Raw genomic sequence first — 17,351 nt, 5'->3', positions numbered from 1 at the left:
TCTTAATAAAATGGTGTTGTTGCTAAGCAGTATAATTTAGTTGTTAGATACTTTTTGTTACGTCTAAGTGAAAAATCTTAATTTTAATTTTGTGAATAATGAGTGTGACATCAAAATGTTAAAATAATGATGTTAAAGTAAAAAGTGGAGTACTTCCCATGTAGGGTATGGTGTGGATACGGTTTCGTTTTGGTGGCTGTAAAAGTTTGCACTTTGCATGTAGGCTTGACGCTACATTTGTCTTCTGGTCAGCCCCAGAAGCTCCCAATCACATAGCGCATCTTGCTTGCTTTTTCTCATACACTTCGTTCAGCCTATTCTTTACAAAGAATTTCGCTAGGAATAATCTCATATGTAAGTAAGTTTAGTCTTAATGTGCATCAACGGCTGACAGTTATTCACTAATACATAGGTAATTAATCTAAACATTAATCATACTTAATCTTTATCTTTGCATCAATATCTTAGAATCGCTTATTAATTACATGCATTAACGGCTGACAGTCACTCACTAAAATATAGACGTCTAATTTAACATAATTCATCTTCTTCTTCTTCTTCAAAACTACGGTTATTTCTTTTTGCATGCATTAACGGTCAGAACTCACGACAATTCACTAACTAACTCATAGGTGCTCTCCAAAAGCATTATCGATCGATCTTATTCATATCATTATCTCATTCTTCTTGTAGTAATTATATGATATCCTAGAGACATATAGAGGGTGTGTGTACATGCATAACTGAAGCTTTGATTTGTAGGGTTTTGCTTCCATAAAAGTTTTGTGCAACCAACGTGGCTTGGTGACTTTGTTTCAAGTCATCAATTGCTTTTGCTCACAAAAAAAGCGGATCAAAATTTCTGGAAAAAGCAAAGTCCCATTGCGTTTGCCAGATTTCTATATCCCTAGCTATTGTTTAACTTGCAAGAAGAGACTCATGCTCTCAGTTACACTCCAATTCCAACAATGCATGGTGACCCTAACGTAGAAAACACCCTCTCTCTCTCTCTCTCTCTCTCTCTCTCTCTCTCTCTCTCTCTCTCACACACACACACACACACACACATCAATTTAAACCTTCATTCTTGACTATCCTTTTAAATTAGATAAATCCTTTTAATTAGTATTTGATTGTTATCTAACGGTCAAAGCCTTCAAAGCTTGTTTTTGGTGTGGCCTCTTTTGGGGGGCTGCTAATTCTGGACACCTTTTTTGAATCATTTATAATAATCCATTATCCCTTTTTGAAAATAATTCATTTAAAAATATCCCCTTCGGCACAAGAGTCTAAACAATATCACTTCCCACTAATTTAGACTTTGAAAACCCTAGCTACCAACAAGAATACATGATGATCAAACCTAAATTTGATCCCTTTTCTAATCTCTTCGTTTCTGCCAATTTTGCATAACTTGTAAATAATTCTATGCTCATAAGGCAACAAACTACATAGTCATGGTAACCATCTCTATTTTGATTGATGCATCTTTATTCTCGGAATTTAGGATAATAAAACATTATCAATTTTACGGAAAGAGTTGAACTCTCATTTCTCTCTCTCTCTCTCTCTCTCTCTCTCTCTGAATGAAAACATGAGTTTTGTTTTCGATAGTCCAGCTTACCAAATCTTCACTGTTTGATTTTTTTTGAGTCAAATTTTCACCTTTGATTCTCAAACCTGCTTAATAATTCTGGACTATGAAAGAAAAATTGGAAAACATGTATGAAAGGAAAAAAAAAGTTCGAGAAAAGTAGATTAATTCTGCTAATGGAGGCATATGCATATCAATTATAACTATTGATGGGTGGACAACTACTTTTTCAGGTTCCTTAACTAGTGTTATGATTAAACCACGCTTGAGCTCTAACACTCTGAGAGTTTGATAAAATTTTATAGAAACAAATAAATTAATTTATAACCTTGTTTCAACTTCATATATGAACTATCTGAGAGTTACATGCAAAACCAGTTGGTAATTACAAGCGATAATATTAGTATTTAAGTTACACTAAAGAATGTACAAAGATTTGAATTTGAGACGAAGAAAGTTAAACTCGATTGTAGTGCTCCTAGTTGTACTCGTTGTTTTTCTCTTTAATGTTATTTTTTGGTAGAAAAAAAAAAGTTAAAAAAAAAATATTTACTAAAATAATCAACTACTTGCAAATACTTGATAAATTTCTTACTAACTCTAGCATTGTTGTTTCATAAGGGGCCATACATTTATAGAACCAATGAAATTAAAAAGTGGGTCAATTATTTGTTAATCATTTCACATCTTATGTGTTTCTCAGCATCTAAACCATTTAAAATATGATTAGGAGACGTGTTAAAAACGTAGTGTTTCCTACTAGCGTCCTATTTATTTGTGTATCTTAGATGTAATGTTTGGCATGCAACACAATGTCACTCTCTCAGTACTTATAAGGATAGAGGGTGTGGACATAACTAGAATTGACAATTAAAATTAATACCATCTTTTGGTCATTCTCTTTTACTAATCAATTTTCACACTTACTATCACTGGAATAACCCAATGATTTACGTAATATCACTTTTCTTATCCTCACTAATGCATACAAAACAAATCAACTATGTTACAACAGAACTGTAATTCATTTACCATAAACATATCAGCTCGTTTGTGAGTGCTTGTAAAATAACTGAAATTGTTGTTGGTGAAATTGATTTTAGGTTCCAAAAGCACTCAAGTGTTTTTATTTTTATTTTATTTTTATTTTTTTATGTAATAAGCACATATGCTTCTTATAGGAAGCACTTCAAGTGTTTTTCCAAGATCCAGTTGGATTTTTACTAAGGGTTGGTTTCAAAAACATTTTCAGTCATTTTAAAAGCATTTCCACATGAGTCTTATGTATCGTTTTTAAAATAATATAAGTTAGTAAGAGTTAATAGGATTTTTTTTACAAATGATCCCTTATGTTTTGTCAACTCATTAGTTTGGTCCTTGATGTTCTAAACTCATCAATTTCATTTTCATCGTTCATCTCTTGCTTTGGTCAGTTCTTGTCGCCTAACTGCGTTGACTCATTAGTTTAGTCCTTTATGTACCAAACTCATTAATCTACATGGCATCATTTAATTGACTTTGTGGACCCTATATGACTGCCACATCAGCACACTAATAACGGATTATTAACGAAGGTGGACAACAAAGACAATATTAATGACCAAAGCAAGAGATGAGAAACGAAATTGATGAGTTTGAAACATAAAGAACAAAACTATGAGTTGACATAACATAAAAAGCCATTCGCGATAAAAATCTGAGTTTATTGTAGTTCGAAGTTCAATGCCTAGTAGCATTGCTATAAAAATGAAGAATAAGGATCCTCTCCGGATCCTCTTTGTGAGGATTCAGGGAATCCGCGTATTTTGTCAGTTCATCGTACATCGTGCGGTCAGAAAGTATTTTAAATTTTATTATTTAAATTGAACATAAACAATTTTTGAAAAAAAAACTAACAACATGATATATAATGAACGAATACGATTTATGAATCTTCGAAATCCTCATAAAACCGGATTCCAAAATGAAATGTTGGGGTGTATTCTTCATGAAATACACATGGTCCTCCAATCAGAAAAAAGAACAAAAAATACACGCTGTCCATTATATGGCGAATATTAATAGTCGCGTGACGAATGACGACCGTCCTACCCTTGCTGCCGCACCGCCCTCCTTTTGACACTGTCGTTTCTGCCAAGTACTAGAAAGATTCTCGTCTCCTTTCCCTGGCTATTTACCATAATGGCCTTTCATTTTGTTTACAAAATATTTTCTTAATCAAAATTATTACTGTTTAGAAATTAGAAACCATAAATAAATCAACGGCTAACTTACCCCAAAAAAAAAAAAAAAAAAAACAACGGCTAGTAAGTCCGTTTGTGGAGAGATTTAATCATTTAAAGATGAAAAATATGTGTATCATATTAGATTCTATATAAGCACCTATGTATTTATTTAAGGCAGATTTGTTTTTCCAAATATGCAAGGAAAAACAATAATGCATATGAATCCCTAACGATCCCTCATTTTCACTCACATTTAACAATTTAACTTACCAATGTTATCATTTGTAAAAGAAAAACTACAATATATGATCTTAATAATACTAGAATTCCAACTTGTGTCTTGAGTTTGACCAAAAAAGTCAGGAGTGAGCTAAAAGTTGGAAGTTCAAGCATGGAAATCCATTTTTATACGTTGTTTGGCAACTTTTACGCTAAAAACTAGAAATTGACTCGCATAATAATTTGCCAGAATGAAATGATCAAATTTTTTAATTTGATAACCTTAAATAGTCATATATTCTCCAAATCCCACCGCACGTAAAGATAATGCAATAGTCTCATTAAGCAAATAAAATTGTATTTATGCCGTTTAAGGTCAGCAGATTCAGTTTAAAAAAAAACAATAATGGTTAATTTATGGAAGTTACTTTTTTTTGAACACTTTTTTTTTTTTTTTTTTTTTTTTTATGGAAGTTACTTTGGTCTAAAATTTATATTGCTTATTAGACAACTTATTTGCCACATAGTATATAATATGAAATAAGGATGATATGCATGGTCACATCCAACCATCCTTTTGTCTTTGTCTACAATTTTTAATACCTCATAGCCATATCTAAAATCCCTTTTCTAATCAAGGAGACAACTAAGATGTGTGTGATAGAAGCAAAAGAACAATGAAATAATAAAATAAATATGGAAGCCTCATGATAATTTGTCAACAGAATCCTCTCCGGATTTTCTTTGTGAAGATCTTGAAAATTTGTAAATCGTGTTTATTTATTATACATTGTACGGTCAGTTTTTTTCAAGTACTGTTTGTCTTCAATTTTAAATAAACAAAATTAAAATGATTTATAACCGCACGATGTATGATGAATGAACACGATTCACGGATTCTTAGGATCCTCACATGGAGGATCTGGAGAGCATCCGGATTCAATAATTTGGTAAAGAAATACTAAAGAGACTCTTTTAAAAGCAAGATTCTTTATAGACCTTTGTTAATTCATGTTTTTTGCATGATTATTTATAATATTGGCATGATAATTAACGTTAAATTGTTAAATAACAGAAAATTCATAAAAAATTACACTTGAAAAGAATCTCCTTAACATTCCCATGTTGGTAACACCGTCTTAAAAACATGCACAAAATCATAGTCAAACATCAACAAACCCCAGGAAAAAAAAAGCATTTTTGATTTTGTAATTGCAAGGGTATTTTAGTCGTTTCACCCGCTCTCAGTCATTCTCTTGAGAATGAGTGGGTTTTGTGGGGTTTTACTATCAGAAAAAGAATCGCATATAATGATTTTTCCAAAATCAAAGTGAAAAAATCCAACAAAAAAACCGAAATTGGAAACAAAAATCCGAAAAATAATGGATTAGAAAAGCATTAACTTTAGCTTTTACCGTTTGTTATGCAGTCGCTGTTTTTATTGTTTCCGGCCTCTCCACCAACCTTTATCTTTGTTTTACTTCCTCTTTAAACAGTAGAAAAACCACAGCATAAAAGGCAAAAGCAGGACGCAGTGAGAGAGAAAACAGAGGAAGCAATTTCTGAGACGGAGACGTAGCGGTCTAACAACCATGGGGTGAGAAAAGAGTAAAGCAAAAGCAGCTGGTACGGGAAGTGCTTTTTTTCGCTGCTGCTGTTGCTATTCACAAACGCTGATTAAGGAAGAAGAGAAGTTGTTTTGATTGATCGTTTTTGCTTCTGGGTAATTTTGTTTGATCCTGTTTTTTTGCCTGCTGAGAAAATCATGCCATTGTGTGTATCTTCATGTAAGAATGCGTTTTGTGGTTGATTTGGGCTTGATCCTCCTACCATGACTTTGTTTAACAAAATTTTCAATTTTTGGTTTCTGGGTAATTAAAAGTTTGATCCTTTTGTTTTTCTGTAATTATTTTCTAAGGAATTGGTTTGGTTTTTAATTGTCATGGATGATCACTGTAGTTTTTTTGGCTTCAAAGTTTGGTGATTCTATTAAGCTTGTGAATTTGTTGATTTTTTTTACTAAATTCTGACTTTCTGTCTTTTGGGTTTGTCTTTGATCAGGTATTTTTGTAGAAAATTAGTTCATATCAGTCAATTTTAGCATGTGATTTCGGACCGGAGTTTTACTGATCAGGTAATTGCTTGCTTTTTGTGATCTTTCTTGTTTATTACATGTTCTTGACAATCTGATCTCACCCACCATGTTGTTTTATATTCTAATTAATCTGGTTTTTAATTGTGGATTTTGGTGATTAGGCGTGATCGTGTGAGAAGTTGAGAGTATACGAAGCTTCATCCCGAATTACTGAATTCTGGTGGTTTAGAGCCTAGTTATCAGGCCCCTTGTTGAGTTTATTCATCTTGGTTTCGGTTTTTATTCGTTTGTGGATCGGAAACAAAATCAGTATCGAAGGTGGTGCTGTTATTGGCCAGAGTTATGGCTACTGCGTCGCAGGCAGACTCTAGACGCAAGTATTCTTGGTGGTGGGACAGCCACATAAGCCCGAAGAATTCAAGATGGCTTCAGGAAAATCTTACAGGTATACATTATATAACTGGTTTGGTTTGCTGTGTTTCTCATATATGTGGAGTGAAGCAATGCTCTCTCACCGGACATCATAAGTGTTTTTTTATCATGTCAACTGCATTGCATATTGCGACATGATTTTTACTTCTTCCTATCAAGAAATGTTCATAATGAATAACGAATTCTCTTTTCCTAAACCGTTACATCATCAAATATGGAATATTGGATGGCTAATAAGTGGAACTCGGACCTTATTTAAGTTAGTTTGAATAGTGTAAATATGTATGTTGGTAAATTCCCAATTTCTGTTGTTGACTGCTCGATGAGACGTCAGTGTGGTAGTACCAGGCTTGTAAACTGCAGTGATCCTGATTTGTCAACAAGATGATCACAATACTCGCAGTTTGATTTCATGCATCTTTCCAGTTGATATTTTATCTTTTCGATTTTCTGTTCATAACAGCAATATTGTTCTCTCTCCCTCCTCCTCTCTTCTATGTATTAGATGCATCCAAAGTTAATTATGTTTTAACTTCTTGAACAGATATGGATGCCAAAGTCAAACACATGATCAAGCTCATTGAATTGGATGCCGATTCCTTTGCTAGGAGGGCAGAGATGTACTATAAACAGCGCCCAGAATTAATGAAATTGGTAGAAGAGTTCTATCGAGCATACCGTGCATTAGCTGAGAGATATGATCATGCAACTGGGGCACTGCGCCAGGCTCATCGAACCATGGCAGAAGCATTTCCCAACCAAGTTCCCTTTGCAATGGGAGATGATTCACCTGCAGGTTCCTCTGCTAGTGAGGCTGATCCCCGTACACCTGAGATGCCACACCCAATGCGGGCATTCTTAGACCTTGATGAATTGCAAAAAGATGCTCCGGGAATCTCCTCATCCCATTTCCTCAGTGTCAAAAAGAATGGAGCTTACACCAATGAATCTGACTCTGGAACAAGCAGAACGGGCTTGAAACAGCTGAACGATCTATTTGGGTCTGGAGAAGGAAGGGTGAAAAAAGGCCTCAATTTTCATGATGAAGAAGAAAAAGACCGTACGCAGGACAATGAGACCCATAACATCAAGGCTCAATCATTGTCCGAGTCTGATCGACTGGGTAAAGCAGAGACAGAAATTTCAAACTTGAAGGAGGCCCTTGCTAAATTAGAAGCCGAAAAGGAAGCTGGCCTACTTCAGTACCAACAGTGTTTAGAGAGGTTAAATAATCTGGAGTCTGAAGTCGCTCGTGCACATGAGGATTCCAGGGAACTGAACGAGCGAGCCAGTAAAGCTGAAGCTGAAGTTCAAGCTTCGCAGGAAGCACTTGCTAAATTAGAGTCTGAAAGGGATGCTAGCCTTCTGCAGTATCAGCAGTGTATGGAGAAAATCACTAATCTGGAGGACGGTATCTCTTGTGCCCAAAAGGATGCTGCAGAGCTCAATGATCGTGCGAGTAAAGTTGAAACTGAAGCTGGAACTCTAAAGCAAGATCTTTCAAAGGTTGTAGCTGAGAAAGAAGCTGCACTTGCACAATATCAACAATGTCTAGAAATGATATCAAATCTGGAGGAAAAAATACTGCATATTGAGGAGGATACAAGAAGAATTAATGAGCGAGCTGTTAAAGCCGAAGATGAAGTTGAAACCTTGAAGCAAGCAATTGCCAAGTTAAACGAAGAGAAGGAAGCTGCTGCTCTCCAGTACCAGCAGTGCTTGAAAACCATATCTACTCTGGAGCATAAGATAGCTAGTGCCCAAGAGGAGGCCCAACAGCTACACTCTGAAATAGATGATGGGATTGCAAAGTTAAGGGGTTCTGAAGAAAAGTGTATTCTACTGGCACAATCAAATCAGACGCTCCAATCTGAGTTGGAGTCTTTGGTGCAGAAAATGGAATCTCAGGGTGAAGAACTGATTGATAAGCAGATGGAGTTGGGCAGACTCTGGACTTCCATACGAGAAGAGCGTTTGCGATTCATGGAGGCTGAAACTGCTTTCCAGACACTGCAGCATTTGCATTCTCAATCCCAGGAGGAACTTAGATCTATGTATTCTGAACTTCACAATGGAGCTTTAATTATGAAGGACTTGGAAACGCATAATCAGGTTTTGGAGGACGAAGTCCAGAATTCGAAGGAGGAAAACAAGAGGCTGAGTGAGCTCAATCTGTCTTCATCCATGTCAATAAAAAATCTGCAAGATGAGATCTTAATCTTGAGGGAGACAATTAGAAAACTTGAAGAGGAACTCGGACTCCGAGTAGACCAAAGAAATGCTCTCCAGCAAGAGATATATTGCCTGAAAGAGGAACTCAATGGCTTGAACAAGAAACACCAAGTTATGCTAGAGCAGGTAGACTCAGTTGGCTTGAATCCAGAGTGCCTTGCGTCATCTGTGAAGGAACTGCAAGGTGAAAAATCACAGCTAGAACAGATGTGTGAGGCTGATAGAAGAGAGAAAGCGGCACTGTTAGAAAAGTTGGAAATCATGCAGAAACTTATGGAGAAAAATGTTCTTTTGGAGAGTTCCCTTTCTGATTTGAACCTTGAGTTAGAAGGTGTCAGAGGGAAGGTAAAGGAGTTGGAAGAATCATGTCAATCTCATCTGGAAGAAAAAGGTACAATTGCTGCTGAAAATGCCGCCCTACTTTCCCAGTTACAAAGTATGACCGAGAACTTGAAGAAATCATCGGAGAATAACAAAATTTTGGAGAATTCCCTTTGTGATGCAAATGCTGAACTTGAAGGCTTGAGGGTAATATCAAAGAGCTTAGAAGAGTCCTGTCTATTGCTTAATAACGAGAAGTCCGGTCTGACCAAGGAGAGAGAAAATGTAGTTTCTGAGTTGGGCGCTACTCAGCAAAGACTGGTAGGTCTGGAAAAAGGATATACAGAAGTAGAAGAGAAACTCTCTGCTCTTGAGAAAGAGAGAGAATCCGCACTTCGTAAAGTGGAAGAGCTACATGTTTTCTTAGATTCTGAGAAACAAAAACATGCCAGTTTTGTTCAGTTGAGTGAAACCCAGATGGCTGGTATGGGATTGCAGATCTCTCGTCTCCAAGCAGAAGGCATGTGCATGAAGAAAGAATATGAAGTGGAACAAGACAAAGCTGTGAACGTGCAGATTGAAATCTTTGTCTTGCAGAAATGCATAAAAGATCTGGAAGAAAAGATCTTGTCCCTCCTGGTTGAGCGTCAAAAGCTGTTGGAGGCATCCAGAATGTCAGAGAAACAGATTTCTGACCTAGAGCATGGAAATCTTGAGAAACAGGTGGAGATTAAATCTTTCCTTTTGCAAACGAAAGTACTGAGAATGGGGCTGTATCAGGTGTTGAAGACTCTTGACGTGGAGGCAAACCTCAGTTGTGCAGGAGAGGTTGAGCAAGACGAAACACTTCTTAACAACATTCTTGTCAAACTTCAAGAGACACAAAATTCTCTCTCTGAAACTTGTGATCAAAATCAGCAGTTGGTTATTGAGAAGTCAGTTCTCATAGAAATGATTGACCAACTAAAACTAGAGGCAGCAAATCTTATGAGAGAAAGAAACACCCTGGACGGAGAGTTCAAGAATCAGTCTGAGAAGCTTGTGGTGTTACAGAGTGGGGCCCAAAGACTTGAGGAGAATAATGAAGAATTGAAGTTGAAAGTAGAGGAGGGAGACCACAGAGAACAAGTGTTGAGGACTGAAATAGATGATCTGCATGAGCAGTTCTTGGACTTGCAAAGTGCATACAACGATGTATTGGAAGAGAATGGCAAGATGCTTGTAGAGAAAGGAGCTTTGACAAAGATGGTATCGAATTTGTGGGAAGAGAATCGTGACCTCGAAGAGGAGAAATGTGTCATGTTTGGTGAAACGATATATCACAATAACTTTTCACTTGTTCTCAAAGATTTTATTTCAAGAAAGCTGCTGGAACTGGAAGAGCTCACTGACTATTTAGATAAACTTCATCTTGGAAAGAATGACCTGGAAGATAAGGTAAGGATATTGGAGGGGAAATTAGAAGATACACGGATGGACAACTTACAGCTCAAGGAGTCATTGAATAAGTCCGAGAATGAGCTGGAGTTGGTTAAATCTGTTAATGATCAATTGAATGGTGAAATTGCAAATGCAAAGGATGCGTTGTACCATAAAGAAAATGAGCTTTTGGAAGTACATCAGGCCATCAGTGTGCTACAGAATGAGAGGCAAGAGTTGCATGCGTTAGTGGAGGACATGAATGGTAAGTATGGTGAGGCTAAGGTGGCACTACAAGATCAAGAGAAGCAAATTCTCAAACTCTCTGCAGACAATGAATTTCATATGAAAGAGACTGGCAACCTTTGTGTAGTGAATCAGGAGTTGGAGTCAGAAGTGCAGAAAATGCAACAAAAAGCTGAAAAAACTAAAATCAAAGAGGAAGGTTTGATCAATGAACTGCAAAAGGAAAGACAAGAGATAGAAATGTGGTTGTTTCAGGCTGCCACATTATTTGGCGAACTGCAGAGTTCCAACATTCGTGAAACATTGTTTGAAGGAAAGATTCGCGAGCTCATTGAAGCATGTCAGATCCTCGAAGACGGAAGCAATTCCAGAGGCATCGAGAACAAAATTTTGAAAGAAAGAGTTTGCGCATTGGAAGACGAAAATGGAGGGCTACAAGCTCAGTTGGCTGCATATATTCCAGCTGTCATCTCTTTGAAGGAGTGTATAACATCGCTTGAGAAGCATATACTTGCAGACACCGGTTCTCATAAACTTGACGCTGAAGAATCAAAGGTAACTTTTCATGTCCATTTACATATTACCTATGGAAATTGAAAGTTTCAATTGTCACGAGCCATTATTTGAACTCATGCTTTATCATCAACATTCATGGTTTATCTCTGGCAAGTTTTACGGAAAGTAAGCTGGTTTCTGTCTAAAGACATGGATTGTTCAGCTTAAGACATGATGACTTTGTTTTATAGTTCAATGGTGGATATCATTTGAAATAACATATTTGTATCCCACTTTATCCAGGATGCCCTTCTGCATGCTGAAAGCTCTCAAAGGGATGGAGATCAAACAGCCACAGTATCAGATGGTGTTTTGGACTTGCAGGATTTACAAAGAAGAATTGAAGCTATTGAAAGGGCAGTGGTGGAAAAGGAAGGTCATGTTCCTGCAAATCAGGTTCGTGACACTGTGAAGAAGCGTGAAATATCTGGATCAGGGAATGAAGTTCTGACAAAAGACATCATTCTTGATCAGATATCGGAGTGTTCATCCTATGGGATAAGCAGAAGAGAAACCATAGAGCCTGATGCTCAGATGCTTGAGTTGTGGGAGACCAGTGACCAGGATGGCAGCATTGATTTGAGGGTTGGCAACTCCCAGAAGGCGGCCACTGTACCCGCTGACCACAGTCAGATGGAGGCAGGAAAGGAGCACAATAAAGGACATCCCTCTTCTGAATCATTGGTTGAGAAAGAATTGGGTATTAACAAATTAGAGCTCTCTAGGAGATTTACACAGCCCCGTCAAGAAGGGAACAAGAGAAGCATCCTAGAAAGACTTGATTCCGATGTGCAAAAGTTGACAAACCTTCAAATTACTGTGGAAGACCTGAAGACAAAGGTGGAGATTACTGAGAAGAGCAAAAAGGGCAATAATGTGGAACTTGATAGCGTAAAGGGGCAGCTGGAAGAAGCCAAAGAGGCCATTACGAAGTTGTTTGATGCCAATCAAATGTTGATGAAGAGCGTTGAAGATGATCCTCCGTCCTCTGCTGGATCTTCTGGGGAAGTACCAGATGAAAGTGGGAGCGTGAGAAGGAGGAGACTTTCTGAACAAGCAAAAAGAGGGTCGGAAAACATTGGGCGGTTGCAGTTGCAGGTTCAGAAACTGCAGTTTCTTCTTCTGAAAATCGATGGCGAAAAAGACAGCAAAGGATCAGCTAGAATCATCGAGCGGAAGAAAAGCGTTCTTCTACGTGACTACCTCTATGGCGTGGGAAAACCCGTCAACCAAGGGAAACGGAAGAAATCGCCCTTCTGTGCATGCATACAGCCCCCAACCAAGGGAGATTAAAGCAATGAAATTTCATTAGTTTACAGTAAAATGATGAGGCACTAGTTTTGCCTCATTGTCCATAAGTTTTTTTTACTTTTTAGAGCTCTACTTGTTTTGCCATATTTTAGAGAGAGAGAGAGACGGAGAGAGAGTATTGGGTCTTGGATTAGTTTTGAGATCCTGCTGTACATTTCAGGCCCCATCTTCTATTCAAAGGAAACCCACTCTGATGGGGTTTGCTTTTTTTTTTTTCTCCATGTTTTTTTCTTTCTTCTTTTACATAAAGAGAACTAGCAGAGTATGAAAATAAAATCTTTTGTTGAATCCTGTTGTTCGGTGTATACATTCTTTCTGCGTTACAAGTTCTTGTATAGATTCTAACATTCTCCAGAATCTGGCGAGATCCTTACATGTAACTGGGAGAGTATCCCCCTCGCCTTGTACCACTCGTCACATGAATTGTTACACCACAGGGTTAGAGGGATATATGCTCGGTTTCACTCGAGTTTTGTCTGCGGCTCTACATGTTACTTGCAGTCTATAGTACAAACCCTAATACATGCTCAAGGAAAAAGGATCAAAGTGACAGCAGAAACAAGCTTTTCCTGACAAACAATGACACTGAAAAACCAGGCAAGAACAGATTCTGTAAGCCTAAACGCTTTAGTTGCTCCTTGAAAGGTACCTATAGGCAGCACCTGTTCGATGGAGGCTATAAGCTTCCAACTTGAACTCGTCTAGACCAGACTTGGTTGAATAAGATTCAAATTGGTGTAGCAGTCTGCTTGCCGTGCTCCCGGTGTTTGATCAAGTTATCCCTCGATGTCCTCCCCAATGGATCAACTTGCTTGCAGCACTGTTCTCCATATCCTGAGTCATGATGGCCGGATAAAGCAATATCCGGGTCCAATATATCTCTACTGTCGATGATTATATTGTGAAGCAAACAACATACCAAGATAATGCTTGGAAGTTTTTGCTTGTCAGGTCTCCACATAACCTTGCTGAGGATTCTCCAAGTGCCCTTCAACTGTGAGAATGCCCTTACTGCAAGTGACCTTGCAGCCTCATGCATGGCGTTAAAAGCAGAAACGGAAGGCAGAAGGCCATTGCTTTCAAAAGTAGTTATGAGCCAAGGAAGCAGAGGATAGCTAGCCCCGCCAACTAAGTACTCTCTAATCTCTACTCCTCCAGATAAACTTCTAACATCTCCATTCAAACGCTGTCCACCTTCACAGAGCTTGTAAAACCCAGAACACTTCAACAGTCTAGACGCAGTCATGCCCCCAGGCCAACCAGTCACAATATCAAGAAATCTCATCTCGTGGTCAACAATTCCCTGCAAAAGCATGCTGTAGTTTTCCTCCGAGTCACACCAATCATCTGATGTTTGAACCGTAGGTAGGGTCATAATGATGTGAGTACCATCTATGGCTCCACAGCAATTCGGCAATCCAAAGGATGCTTCAAATTCAGACTTAATCTCTTCCATTCTATTCAAATCAGGCCACTTGAGGTGGTGCTTCGCGCGCTCTTCCAATGCTTCAATGAATCTCCAAGTCACCTGAGAAACTGTGGACTGGCCGACCCCAAATGCAGCCCCCACTGAGACTTGAGACTCCCCGGATGCTAACCTTCTCATGGCGATTGCAACCTGTTTCTCAACACTGAGAAGCCTTCCTTCTATTTTGATGAGCCCTGATGGCGGCCTCGACACCAGGTCTTCTCTTACAAGTGAACAAATGTAATCGAAAGTCTTTTTCGAGACCCTGAAGAAAAACTTAAATCCTTCCTCCTCATCATTGGATACTGAAGAACCTACACACGTGAATTCATCGGAAATGCAGAATAAAGTTGTTATCTCGGACACTTCAAAACCAAAATCAACTCTTAAAAATCTTTACTAAAATAGAAATCAACAATTTCCCTACTCCAGATTCCAAACCAAAATCTCTATTTCCTGTCTAGCAATAAATTTACCACTGTACCACCCTCCTTTAAGACTGTCATATAAGTATTCAATAGCTAGTTCTCTTGTAACGGCCACCAGAAATTTACCACACTAGCATTTTTTGACAAGACGATATATATTCTAAACCACTCTAATTTACGCAGAAGATGGCTAAAGCCCTTTAAGAATGGTTTTTTTTTTTTTTTTTTTTTTTTTTTTGTTTGAGTACATCAATATTTTTACACTAAGGGGAGCTAGTTTTCTTGTAACGGCCACCAGAAATTACCACAACCACTTGCATTCTTTGACATGGCGATATATATTCCAAACTACTCTAAATTTACGCAGATGTGGGCTAGAGCGGAATGTGCTCCCCTCATGCATTCAAGTTCGAATCCCCTTCCACACATCTTAGATTAGCATATTTATAGAATATCACTGTATAAAAAAAAAAAACTACTCTAATTTAAGGGAGGGGAATCCGAAGATAATTGGACTAACCCACATCTGCGTAACCAGGCGCATTTTCCGGCGCTGGTCTGAATTCTTACCATTTCAGTGATCAAAATTCATGATGCTAGCTAACTTGAAAACCACATTTTACAGATTTTGACCTGTAATTATGAATAAATTTACGGACTTTAACATTCTAGAACAAATTTTGAATAAAACCCACATCACTATTTCTCTTGGAATGCAACATTTTCCAGTAAAAAAAAAAAAAACAGGAAATTAAGAGAGTAACTGAAGAGTGAGTGAGCTCAGTGGAAAGTAAAACCTGCTTGGGTTGAAGAATTCTTGTGCCAGAAACTATCCCACCAATCCAAATCCACGGCTTTCGCCTCAGCCGGAACCACCACGCTCTTGCTTTTCCTCAATTTCCTGTCTTTCTTGCTTTTCTTTGATTTCTTCGGAGGCGCCATGAAAGGTAAAGCTCTGATGGTCTCAGAAAAGAAGTGTTTGGATGGGAGGAAAGTGATTGAAAGTTAATAAATTGGAACTGTTTTCTTCAGCTCCAACACATGCGTTTCCGACATTTGATGACTGAACCGATTTCGAGCTGGTGGTGTTTCTCCATATCTCGGTAGGAACAGAACGGACACGAATGTTGGTGACCAAATGTCTGTGGGCTGGTTCGACTGTGGATGAAATTTGGAAATTTAGTTGGTCTTGGGTTAAAGCCTAAAAACAAGCCCAATAAATTTCTAACCCAAAATTTTGGTGTGAAAAATACAGTGCATTATCGAGGCTTCATCGGCATGAATTGGCTAGGCTTTGAATTCTAGTTCATTGTTTAGTGCAACACTTTGATGGATTGCAATGGACTTAATCCATTTTTTCCTCGATTTTCTTCAATTTTCTAAGTAAATAATCAATTAAGGCTAACTTTAGACCAAATTTTCAGTTAAAATCCGAGATTCAGAAAAATCAAAGTACTCATGTTTCAAATTCGAAGTAAGGAGGGAGAAGAGGGAATTACCTTGAACAAAGAAGAGGAAGTTGCAAAAAAGAGGAAAAGCAAATGATGAAATCAGCGAAAGGGAAGCGCAGAGAGCTCGAACAAGAGAGAAGCTCGACTGGCTTTGTAACCCACCTCGAGCGAGAGGTATGATTCTTGTCTTATTTTGCACTCACATCCTGGACCCAAATCAATCCATGTTACATTTTAGCGCATTAAACATGGGTTAGGTTACAAGTCCAATTTAAAAGAAAATGACTTTTCCTAACCAGCCCACCAAACGGACCAAAATAAACCAAAACCAATTGTCGTTAGGAACGAAGAAACATACGTACCAAAAAAAGCTAACGATTTCATGTGTTTCCTAGTTTAGAGTGGGAAAAGTTTGAACTGTACTTAGAAGCAGAAACCCTAGCAGTTAATTTGGTTTCCTTCCTGCAACATCTGCATACTTCCAAAGCGACAATTGGAAAAGTCAAGATAAACGTAAATCCAATTGGAATGCAAAAACCAATTGTAACTGGGGAACATGGCAGCCTGAAAAAAGGTACGTTTAGTTTACTAGTATATAATGCTGCTGCTCCTCCCTCTGCCTGCATGCTACCATACTATTACTCACTTGCATTGTGATCTTCTATCTAGAGAGAGAAAGTGAGAGAGGGGAGAGAGAGAGAGAGATGGCGAACAAGAACATACTTGTTAGCTTTTTGATTTTGTGCCTCGCTTCATCTCAGTTTTTTGATATTGGACACAGCCGACCCACCCCAGTATCAACTGCATCATCAGCCAAAACCACGCCCGTTGCCATGCCAACTTTGCCGCTCATGCCAATTATTCCGACGCCCCCCATCAGTGGTACACCAATAACACCCGCCACGCGCTCCATTGCTACGACACCCCCGGCCGTCACGATTACACCAGTGACGCCATCCACACCCTCCATCGTAACGCCACCCGCGCCCACCGCGGATACACCAGTGACGCCCGCTGATCGTCCGATTGCTAGCTCACTGCAGCCGGCTGCAGATAGCCCTGAGACGCCCCATGCTCCCTCTATTGCTCCGCCACCGTCACCAACTCCACCAGAGACTGATGCCTTGCCATACCCATATAACGACATATTGGACTACTCAAACGGCGCAGCTAAACTGAATATCAGTCACTCTCTTATTTATCCATTGATTATGTATCTGTTTCATCAACTACTTTTTTGATTACACGGTTTTCTTTTTTCCTTTTTTTGAGGAAACTTTTTACTTTGTAAGCATAATAATAATCTATTTCTGAAGCCAACATGATCCTCTCCGGATCTTTTGGTGAGGATTCTG

General features: G+C 38.3%; 3 protein-coding genes across 3 annotated transcripts; 1 reads left to right on the top strand and 2 right to left on the bottom strand.

Moving 5' to 3' along the window:
* The first annotated feature begins 5,463 nt into the window (after window positions 1-5,463).
* LOC137714869 (protein NETWORKED 1D-like) lies at window positions 5,464-12,937 on the top strand. The gene is made up of 5 exons (XM_068454024.1): window positions 5,464-5,761; window positions 6,100-6,172; window positions 6,295-6,578; window positions 7,110-11,338; window positions 11,582-12,937. Exons 3-5 carry the CDS (start codon window positions 6,476-6,478, stop codon window positions 12,629-12,631), a joined length of 5,382 nt encoding a protein of 1,793 aa, XP_068310125.1. The 5' UTR covers window positions 5,464-5,761; window positions 6,100-6,172; window positions 6,295-6,475; the 3' UTR covers window positions 12,632-12,937.
* Window positions 12,938-13,079: 142 nt separating this feature from the next.
* LOC137714870 (protein ANTAGONIST OF LIKE HETEROCHROMATIN PROTEIN 1-like) lies at window positions 13,080-15,677 on the bottom strand. Its single transcript, XM_068454026.1, has 2 exons — window positions 15,343-15,677; window positions 13,080-14,431 (listed from the first exon to the last, which is right to left on the bottom strand). Exons 1-2 carry the CDS (start codon window positions 15,485-15,487, stop codon window positions 13,377-13,379), a joined length of 1,200 nt encoding a protein of 399 aa, XP_068310127.1. The 5' UTR covers window positions 15,488-15,677; the 3' UTR covers window positions 13,080-13,376.
* A 1,076-nt stretch (window positions 15,678-16,753) lies between these two features.
* Window positions 16,754-17,143, bottom strand: LOC137714635 (uncharacterized). Its single transcript, XM_068453799.1, has one exon. The coding sequence runs from the start codon at window positions 17,141-17,143 to the stop codon at window positions 16,754-16,756; it is 390 nt and encodes a 129-aa protein (XP_068309900.1).
* Window positions 17,144-17,351: the final 208 nt, after the last annotated feature.

This window comes from Pyrus communis, chromosome 14, assembly GCF_963583255.1.
Source record: "Pyrus communis chromosome 14, drPyrComm1.1, whole genome shotgun sequence".
Lineage (NCBI taxonomy): Eukaryota > Viridiplantae > Streptophyta > Magnoliopsida > Rosales > Rosaceae > Pyrus > Pyrus communis.
Note: the sequence above shows the minus strand (reverse complement) of the source record. Positions and strands in the feature narration are given on the sequence as shown.